The sequence below is a fragment of the Mastomys coucha genome, unplaced genomic scaffold (genome assembly GCF_008632895.1).
Source record: "Mastomys coucha isolate ucsf_1 unplaced genomic scaffold, UCSF_Mcou_1 pScaffold23, whole genome shotgun sequence".
Taxonomy (NCBI): Eukaryota; Metazoa; Chordata; class Mammalia; order Rodentia; family Muridae; genus Mastomys; species Mastomys coucha.
Genome location: NW_022196906.1, coordinates 51,749,361 through 51,759,136, shown reverse-complemented (window position 1 = coordinate 51,759,136; position 9,776 = coordinate 51,749,361). Strand labels below are relative to the sequence as shown.

At 48.5% G+C, this 9,776-nt stretch overlaps 1 protein-coding gene and 2 long non-coding RNA genes across 15 annotated transcripts in view; 1 reads left to right on the top strand and 2 right to left on the bottom strand.

The window, feature by feature from the left end:
• Nucleotides 1-66: 66 nt before the first annotated feature.
• Ppcdc (phosphopantothenoylcysteine decarboxylase) overlaps nucleotides 67-9,776 on the top strand; it is a 27,586-nt gene continuing 17,876 nt past the window's right edge. For 3 of the 12 annotated variants that reach the window (XR_004111656.1, XR_004111657.1, XR_004111658.1), the window contains exons 1-4: nucleotides 67-126; nucleotides 2,963-3,028; nucleotides 5,971-6,143; nucleotides 9,305-9,390. Coding sequence is in view for 7 of the 12 variants with exons in the window: in XM_031344781.1 (XP_031200641.1) it covers nucleotides 6,009-6,143 (135 nt within the window). In the remaining 5 variants the exon portion in view is untranslated. Of the gene's footprint in view, nucleotides 127-157; nucleotides 204-536; nucleotides 1,071-2,833; nucleotides 3,029-5,970; nucleotides 6,144-9,304; nucleotides 9,391-9,776 lie in introns of those variants that run through there. The other 9 variants (XR_004111655.1, XM_031344781.1, XM_031344775.1 and 6 more) reach the window with 7 other exon arrangements.
• On the bottom strand, nucleotides 1,673-2,179 carry LOC116073087. The gene is made up of 2 exons (XR_004111661.1): nucleotides 2,096-2,179; nucleotides 1,673-1,946 (listed from the first exon to the last, which is right to left on the bottom strand). It is a non-coding gene; the product is annotated as an uncharacterized LOC116073087 (long non-coding RNA).
• Nucleotides 5,000-5,924, bottom strand: LOC116073086. 2 transcript variants are annotated; one of them, XR_004111659.1, is made up of 2 exons: nucleotides 5,708-5,924; nucleotides 5,000-5,265 (listed from the first exon to the last, which is right to left on the bottom strand). It is a non-coding gene; the product is annotated as an uncharacterized LOC116073086 (long non-coding RNA). The 2 variants fall into 2 exon arrangements; XR_004111660.1 differs by having other exon boundaries at nucleotides 5,000-5,250.

The window sequence follows — 9,776 nt, the reverse complement described above, 5'->3', positions numbered from 1 at the left end:
CCCAGAAGCCACAGCAGAACTAGACCACGACTCCCATAAGGCCATGCGATCACCAGCTTTCTCTCGAGTCCTTTAGAGCCGGAAAGGCGCCTAGATACCGCGATATTTGGGGCTATCCCGGAGCTGGTGAGCAGTGGAAGGGGCGGAAAGTCGTGTTTCTGGTCCCGCGTGGTGGGGCGGTGGGCGAACCTCCTCGGGCCGCTGTGGGTTCGCGTGAGGGTCTATGTGTAAAGTGTATGATGTGGGGCTATAGGTGTGACTCCAGTCTCAGAATTGGGGTTTATGCAGCTGCACCCGTGCCCGCAAACATCATGCTCTATCCTTGACCGGAGTTGAATGTAGTCTAAAATGCAACGCAATCAGGACACCCACACTTGACTGCTTACCTTTGAAAAACTGCAGTATAAGGTGCCCCTCCACAAGATTTAGGACCGTCCCGAAATGCAAACATTTTTTTAAAAAATTACGTTTATTTTGTAAGAGAGGTGGCTGTCACAGTGTGCGTGTAGAGGTCATAGGACAACTTGCAGGGCTCAGTTCTACCCTGTAAGTCCCGCCCTCATATTCAGGTCCTCAGGCTTGGCTGCAAGCTGCCTTACTAAACCAGCTTGCCTCAAATTGTATTTTGAAGTAATAATTGAGAGAAAGGAGAACGGTGGGAGTGTTTAGATGCTTAAACCCTAAACTTGCCGAGTGGCATTTAAAAATTAAGAGTTAGGGCAGTTTTTGTCAGAAAAAAATTTCGCCATCACCGACGTTTGGAATATTGGAAGCCAGTACTAGATAACGGGTAGGAGAGATCCCCAGCTTCAGGAAGGGATGTGTGTTTGGGAGCTGGGGTCTTCTGCTTCTCTCTAGCAGTTGGGGACCAGCAGGACTGTCATGTATCTTCCTGACATGTGCCCTCAAGAGGTGTACAAATGAAACGGCTGCAGCTTTAGAGTCAAACATGCCTATTTCCGCTTTGAGAGAAGTCCATTAGAATGCCAAGCCTTTTGACTGCACCCAGCATTCCTTACGTGCAGTGCAGTCACACTTTCTTGGCTACATTCCTGCCCATTTTGTTACTGGTAGGTATTTGTGGAAATTTTAAACTTTTCCTTTGATTAAACTGAGAGAAGGAGAATTATATTCACACACTGAGGCCTCTTTCTCTACTGTGTGTGTGTGTGTGTGTGTGTGTTCTCTCTGTCTCTTAAATTTCTCTCTTCTCTACTTCCTCCCTTCCCCGTCTCTCCTTCTCTACCTCCTTTCCTTCCTCTCCTCCCTCCCTCCCCTTTCAGGATCTCACTGTGTAGCCCTGGCTAGCACAGAACTTATTATGTACCAAGTCTCAACTCCTAGAAATCTGTTTGTTTCTGCATTCCAAGTGCTGGGATTAAAGGCATGTGCCACCAAACCCTACTTTTTCTTGAATGAGACTAAGTGTAAGTTCTGTGGTTATAATAAAGGTCAAGAAAAAATATGAAAAAAATTTGTTCCCTGCCTATGCAGCTTAGAATATAAGACTGGTCTAGAGCTAGTTAGTTGTAGCCAGCACATCAGTATTACAAGAATCTCCCTTGTATCTGTACCTCAGTCAATGAGGGTGGAAAGAAAACGTAATCTGAAGTCCAAGGGTGGCCAAGAGTGACTCAAGCTCGGCCCTGGAGGTTTAAAGGGAACACTGAACCACATGATAAAATAAACTTGTCTTTTGGGTTTTTCTCTGGAGGGTCAATAGTGGTAGGAGAGAATCAGATATTGTAATGTTCAGCTCCTGGACACTTCTGGACAAGCATGATAGGTCAGGGAATGCAAACGTGTACAGCCTGGTCTTGGTCCAAACCAGTGGTCTCTGTGGTTAGGACAGAGGGTGGTCCGCCATCTTAACTGCCTGCCAGAGAGAAAGGATGTATGCTGGAACATTCACGCTCTGAAGCATCAGAAGGCACGTTCTTAACCAGCTAGGAAGAAGCACAGATAGGAACTGTTTCTAAAGTGCACAGAAGTTTCTCTCCTGCTACTGTGTTTGGAAGTTACGTTTATTACATAAACAAGGTCTTCGTGCCTCCCTGAAGGACAGAGAAAGGACAGTTTTCTGGCTGTGGTTTACCTGCATGGCTGCCCTGATCCCTGAGCTGAGCTGGGGAATCCCAACCTTTCAGTCATAACCTGACTCGCCCACTCCTCTCAGCTGCTCACAGTTCCTGTGGGTGGCAGGAGACAGGAGTAAGGTGCTGCTATAGTCATCCTGACTGTGTTAATAAATAAAACATTTAAAAGTCGCCGGCCGGGCGGTGGTGGCACACGCCTATAATCCCAGCACTTGGGAGGCAGAGGCAGGCGGATTTCTGAGTTCGAGGCCAGCCTGGTCTACAGAGTGAGTTCCAGGACAGCCGGGGCTATACAGAGAAAATCTCTTGTCTGAAAAAAAGAAAGAAACAAAACAAAACAAAACAAAAACAAACCCCAAAAATTTAAATGTCAAAAGCCTTGAATAGCAGGCCAGCCAGGGTTACACAGAGAGAAACCCTGTCATGAAAAACCAAAAATAAAAATAAAAATAAAAAGAGAGAGAGAGAAACTAAATTGGCTTGGAATTGGAATTTGATCTTAGAGCTCAAACTCTTACTAGCTGCCACTTTCCCTGGGACTCAGGGTGAACAGATATGAGTTCAAATGTGTGTTAAATAATCTGGTTTCTATCCTCTCTGTGTCTCTGTGTGTCTCTCTGTCTCTGTTTCTATATCCACGCTCCTCTCTCCCCGCAAGAAGAATGATTTTGGCCCTGAGCAAAGCGTGGTTCTCAGAACAAACAGTGTTTCTTGGGCTGCAGTGCCTTCTGTGGAGAACAGCTGAAGTGAGCAGTGGAGTCCTGCCTCCAGTTTAACCAACAGCTTTCTGTAACATGACCCTTAGGAATGTTGTTATCTTCTTGAGGTTCAGGGACTGCACATGAAATCATGCGTCTGTTTTACAGGACTATTCTGTTCTTGTATCATTTGACTGAAGAAGGACAACAGGGTTGAAGTTTGAGGACTGACAGGTAAGTTTTCCTAGAGATTCAAAAATGTGCCTTTCCACAAAGTCAGAGGGGCTCAAAGTCAGAGACAAGCAGACTTCTGTGAGTTTGAGGGCAGCCTAGTCTACAAAGTGAGTTCCAGGACAGCCCGTACTCTGTTACATGGAGAATCCTGTCTTGAAAAACTAAACAAACCAAAAAGAAAAAAATAAAAATAAAAAGGACGTGCTTCTCATGGAGCTGGAGAGACGGCTCCTGTTCTGTTCTTGCAGAGAACCCAAGTTCCGTTCCTGTCACCTGTGTGTACACCCATGTCAAGTAGCTCACAAGTGCCCAGAACTCCAACTTCAAGGTGACTGGATGCCTCTGGCCTCAGAGAGCACCTACATTCAAGTGTACATACTCACATGCACACACATAATTTAAAATAATTAAACAATAACAAAACCCACATGTGAGGCTGGTGGGATGGCTCAGTAGGTAAGAGCACCAACTGCTCTTCCCAAGGTCCTGAGTTCAAATCCCAGCAACCACATGGTAGCTCACAACCATCTGTAATGAGATCTGACGCTCTCTTCTGGTACATCTGAAGACAGCTACAGTGTACTTATTTATAATAATAAACAAATCTTTGGGCTGGAGCGAGCAGGGACTGAGCGAGCAGGTTGACCAGAGTGAGCAGAGGTCCTAAAGTCAATTTCCAACAACCAGATGAAGGCTCATAACTATCTGTACAGCTACAGTGTGTACTCATATGCATAAAATAAATCTTAAAAAAAAAAACTTAAAAAAACCCCAATTGTGTCTCTCACCCATTAATGATGTGCTCTGGGGGAAGCTGGTAGTAGGCCCCGTGGACTTTGTCAGTTGTTAACAGTGCTCCTCAGACTTTTGGCGGGCTCATGTCTCTAACAAGCCTGGTCCTGGGTGAGGCTCTGAATTATAGCGAGGATTCAGTATTAGTGGTGGGGCTTGGGTAGAGAGAAGGCTCAGTGGTTAAGAGAGCTCTTCTCTTGTAGAGGACCTCCGTTCAATTTTCTAGACCCACATGGCAGGTCATAACCACTTATAACTCCAATTCCAGAGGACCTGATAGTCTCTTCTGGCCTCTTTGAGCACTTTATACGAGTAATGCACAGACATACATACAGTCAAAATACCCACACACATGAGACAAATATGCAGTCAAAATACTACATACATGAACAGCGAGCACCCATACACATGAACAGTGAATATGTAAAGTAAATCTTTGCTGGGCAGTGGTGGTGCACACCTTTAATCCCAGCATTTGGGAGGCAGAGGCAGGTGGATTTCTGAGTTTGAGGCCAGCTTGGTCTACAGAATGAATTCCAGGACAGCCAGGGCTACACAAAGAAACCCTGTCTCGAAAAAACAAAAATAAATAAATAAAGTAAATCTTTAAAAAGTGCTGGCAAGGTGAACTTTACAGGTAGGAGTTGTGCCTAGGGAACTAATCCATGCTTAACCCCTTTGAGAAGGGTACCTGGCATCACCTCAGCTCTTAAGGATATATGCCTAAATGTTACAGGCAAATGACAAAGAGGCCCCTGTGGTTACCCAGGTATGGAGGGAGCTGGAGCCACTGGGTTCTCCTTCCGTAGCTGACACTTGACCTTTTGGAATGCCTCTTCTAGGACGTCTTGTAGAAAGAGCCACTTACCACCATCTTTTGCATTGACTCAGGCTGCACTGGAAGAGGCTTCAGAAAGCAACTGTTCCTGTGTCTTTCATATGAGTAAAGAGTTTTGGGGAGGGTATAATCCTGGCCCAAGATCACACACCAGGTCAGGAGTACAGCCTTGGACAGGAGCCGGGACTCCTGCTTCGCAGGGCAGGTACAGGGCACTGTTTAATCATCCAGCAGACAATCAGGACTATGATAGTGAGGGAAGAGGTGGGTGGTGGTTAATTTGGTCATCTTTAGGGAGATTGCTGGTAGGGGGAGAAGCAAAGGCAAAGGAAACTGACATCTAAACTGCGAGAGATCATTGAAAAGGTTCACTGGAGAAAAGGGCCATCCCAACCTACCCACAGAGTCCATAAAAGCAGCAGTGCCGTCTTACATACTTCTCAGCCCAGGGTTTGGTCCTCAAGTGACTGTGGCTGATGGAGTGAGGTGTGCTGACCCAGCTGCCAGGGTAGAGGTTTTGATGTGAGCGTCAGCCACAGTATCACAAGCACTTGCCAGAGGAGGAACCCCGTCAGAACCCCGTCAGCTATTCCTGTGAAGTGAGACACTGCTTTGTATTAGACCCTTAGAAGTCAGTTTGTATTTTGGAGCTTAGCCTGGTCCACAAGGATGGGACAGGCTACAGAGGCAAGTCTCCTGGCTGCAGACGCCCTCCTTGCCTGTGGTTCCAGTTCACTGGCGTCCTAGCATCTTGTCCTCTCTATCTGATTCACCAACCAGCCAGGCACACCCTAGTAAACTCCCTGGTCTCCACCATTAACCATGGCCTTCTTGCACATCACCAGGGCCTACATTACCTTCTCACAACTAAGCAGCAGGTTCTCACCACCCTTGACATTCTGGCCCAGATCTGACCACGCAGTCTGACTGGTCTCTCCTACCTCTCTTCAGGACTCTTCAGCTTCTCTCTTAACCTACACTGTGTTCTCTGCCATTCTCCTTCAGACCTCTCCACTTTGCAGGGTTATTCCATTTGAAGCAATTTCTACCTGCCTGAAAAAGTGCTCATCCTTCAGACTTAGCCTGGATGATTCGTTTATGTGACACAACCTCGGAGACAGTCTCTGGGCAGCCATGGCGCAGGTGTGGTTCTTACAGCGTTGTACAGAGAGGAGGCCTGATTTGATCATCACATTGCATGCTCCCAGAAGCTGGGACTGTTAAAGCCCACAGCAACCCCGGCAGCCTAGGGCATACCACAGGCCGCTTGTTCTATGACTGAATAAAGAGGATTCCCTTTATTCTGTCTTAGATTCTGAACCCAGGCTTCCTCAGCCCCCAGGAAGCCTCATGGAACCAAAGGCCCCATGCCCAGCTGCCGTACCCTCAGTGGAGAGGAAGTTCCATGTTCTTGTGGGTGTCACTGGAAGCGTTGCTGCTCTGAAGCTGCCCCTTCTGGTATCAAAGCTTTTGGACATTCCTGGGGTGAGTATCCTCTTAAGATAAGTGTAGTGGCTTCTGTCGCCGCTTCTGAGGCCAACTCATTTCTACAGGACATGGGATGGTTTTTTCCCCCTTAATCCTGGTGTGTATAGAAGGAGATACTCTGTGTGTGCCAGGGCCGGTGTGTGAGGCACACAAGGAGACAGACTAGCGTATAAGATAAGCAGAAGCTAGATTAAGTGAGATGGTGTAGGCAGGGCTTGAGAGACAGGGAGAGGGGGCCATGACTCCACACACAGCCTGAGGGTCCATGACGGCCTGTGGTCTGGAGAAGGCCAGAAGGATCTCAGCACCCCCATGCTCCTCTGCTCCCGCTCTCTTTCCTCCCTGAGCTCTGAGGCTCAGCTCTCTCTCCTTCTTAGATACTTTGCTTGTTTCAAACACACCGAAAGCCCCAGGGGCTGCTCATTGCCTTTTATCTCTTGTTTCAAACCTACTTCCCTCCAGTGTCCTTAGATACTCCAGAAACCAGTCCTGTGTGGTGGGATGGGAGATCTTTTTCACCTTCTGTTCTTGACCAGGTCACCTCAACTTTGACTAATTTTATATATGAGGATTCAAGAGCAGAAATTTAAAGACTGACATATCACCAGCTCCAGGTAGACTCCTCTGTGGGTCTGTGTAGCCCTTCTGCTGTTCCTGTGTTCCATTGCTGTGGGCTGGCTCCTGCATGTAACTGCCGTTTCTCTTCACTTTTCTTTCTCTTTCTTTCCCTCCCTCCTTCCTTCCTTCCTTCCTTTCTTTTTTTGAGACAGGGTTTCTCTGCATAGCCCTGGCTGTCCTGGAACTCACTCTGTAGACCAGGCTGGCCTCAAACTCAGAAATCCACCTGCCTCTGCCTCCCAAGTGCTGGCATTAAAGGCATGTGCCACCACCAGCTGGCTTTCTCTTCACTTTTCAAGTCTGTACAAACCCTCCACTCATTCACACCTTCCCTGCCTGTCCCAGCCTGGGTAATTTTATTTCCTTTTAAACTCAGTTGACATAAACCAGAGGCTGTGTTGGGCACTGCTTGTGTTAATCTAGCACTAGTTTTGTGGGAGCACACATTAAGACACAGGCAAGTTGCTTTTCCTTCCTTGTGTACGAATAGCCTGAGGTGGGGCCACCTAGGTGGCTGTATTCCTGCATGTATCAGCAGAGGGCGCTTCTCTCACACAGATGACGGTTGTGGGTTCTTCCAGTCTGGGACTAGAAAGGCTTATTTCTTTTCTTTCTACCAACTTCTACTGAGAATGTTCTCTCTCTCTCTCTCTCTCTTTCTCTCTCTCTCTCTCTGTCTCTGTCTCTCTGTCTCTCCCTGTCTCTCTCTGTCTCTCTTTCTCTGTCTCTCTCTCTCTCTCTCTCTCTCTATCTCTCTGTCCCTCCCTGCCCCCAGGCTGAAATAAGTGATGAAGATGCCAACCACTGCACAGTCAGGAGAAGGGAGACTCTCATGGCTGCTCTCTGCTTCATATGTCCCAGAGCTGTTGGTAGAAGCTGATCAGATAGAGCCTGGAGGGCAGAAGGCCTGGAAAGGGGTTTTGACGTTCTTACTGCCCCCTGGGGAGAGAGACACTCAAAGTTTTCCCATAGCCCCAGAGCAAGTGAATTTCCGGGTAGGAGGATGGGCGGAGGGAGTCCTATCCCAGGATACAGATGGGCAGCAGCCTCAGAGCACAAGGGGATGGCAACACCACCACTTCCTCCCAGCCCACGCATGTGTGGGGGTGTGAGGAAAGGACTGCCGCAGGCTACTGGCTCCACCTACCCCAGGATTTTTTAGCCTGGGCCCCAGGGAGGGAGGACAGGCTGTGTCTGGAACAGGCCTTGGCCCGTTCTTTCTCTGGCTGGAGTTGGAGCCCAAGTGAGGCAGCCAGAGGGCACTGAACTGTGGAGGCCTCTCCTTCACTTGACTCTTGAGAGCTGGCCTTTCTTGTTTCCAAGTAGGAATGATTCCTCCTGCCCACCCCCCAGGTGTGGAGGTGGAGGGCAAATGGCAGTTTGACAGCTACTTGGCACAGAGCTTGGCACATGGGAGCACTTAACAGTGCATGTTTCCTGCCTGGCACCTCTCTTCTGCTATATGTAAGGGCCTCTGGGCCAGCACACAGCTTGAGGTATCAAGGCTGCTGAGACACCATCATGAGAAAAGCCCCTGGAATGACAATCCTTGCATTTGTGAGGGTCCCCATGCCTTCATCCTGAAGGTCAGCAGCTAGCTGAATCACGCTTCATCCTGTAGGACTTCGAGGTGTGGTAATGCCCTGTGGGACGTGGACCCTAGCTTGTCTGATGGTCACTTCTCTCCCTTCCCAGTACTCCTCCCTCCAGTTCCTTCCCTGGGGGACTGGGCTTCCCAATATCCCTTTTATATTAGGGTCTTGGTCCCTTGGAGCTGTCACCCTCAGCTCTTTGCTGGATCCATCATTCATGTGAACAAGGTTTTCCCCGGTTCTCTGAGGACAACCAGCCTGTGAATGGTCAGTAAGCATCTGGGTGTGGGTTGTGGGTAGCTGGCCATTCTGCACACACATAGCTAGTGTGGCAGCATGTGTGGGTGTCCTGGGAGAGGCTGTGCCATCATCACACCACAGGTAGGCCAGAGAGATCAGAGCAAGCAGGGGCAAGTGCTGGCCTTAGCTGACGACTGTACACATAAATAGGTGAGAGAAGTCACCAGCAAGGGAGTCCAGGAGCCCTTTTGTGAGTCAGAGTGGTGCGCCTACAGGGCTAGGAGGGACAGCTCTTACTGTAACACCCACCTGTAAGCCGAGCATTGGGGCCAGGAGGCAGGAGGATGAGGACTTAAGGGTCAGCCTCAACTGCAGGAGTCCTGCTTCAAAATAATAATAATAATAATAATAATATTAATGATGATGATGATGTCTAGAAACGTAGCTCTGGTGGGTGACCACATGCTGCTATGCACAGAGCCCTGGGGATTGTGATCTCCACCCCACATAAAACCAAGTGTGCTAGCACAAGCCTGTAGTCCTAGCACAGGGGAGACAGAAGCAGGGGAAGCAGAAGTTCAAGGTCATCCTCAGCTATATATACAGTGGGAGGCCAGCTTTGAACACAAACATGAGGGAGGAAGCATAGTGGTTTCCTAACACTGGGACCCTGAGCTAGTTTACTTCTGTTTTTGTTTCCTTTCTCAGCCTCAGTTATCCGTGCAGTGAAGAGGAGGCAGTGACGGGATTTCTCCCAAGAGTCTCTTTGGCACTGGTCTTAGAAGATTCTAGAGGTGAAGGCAAAGGGGATCAGGACAAAGGTCACCCAGGAGAGTGTTTTGCAAACCTTTAATTATCATGTAATTAAATGACACTTGGAAGCAGTGTCATCCAGGCTGTCAACTCAATTTTTACACCTTGATGGGAAGTCTGGCTTGAACCTTTCAGACCAGTGTGGTGGGAACAAGACAGACACAATAGTTGCTTTTCAGGGCAAGTGGCAGCAAGACTGAGCACCAAAGGGAAAGGAGTTTATAGAAAACTAGGGCTGATAGAAAGGTAGGTTTCTAGCATGTCTTATCAGGACACTTGGGGCTGAATAAGAAAGGAGGACCTTGCCGGGCGGTGGTGGCGCATGCCTTTAATCCCAGCACTTGGGAGGCAGAGGCAGGCGGATTTC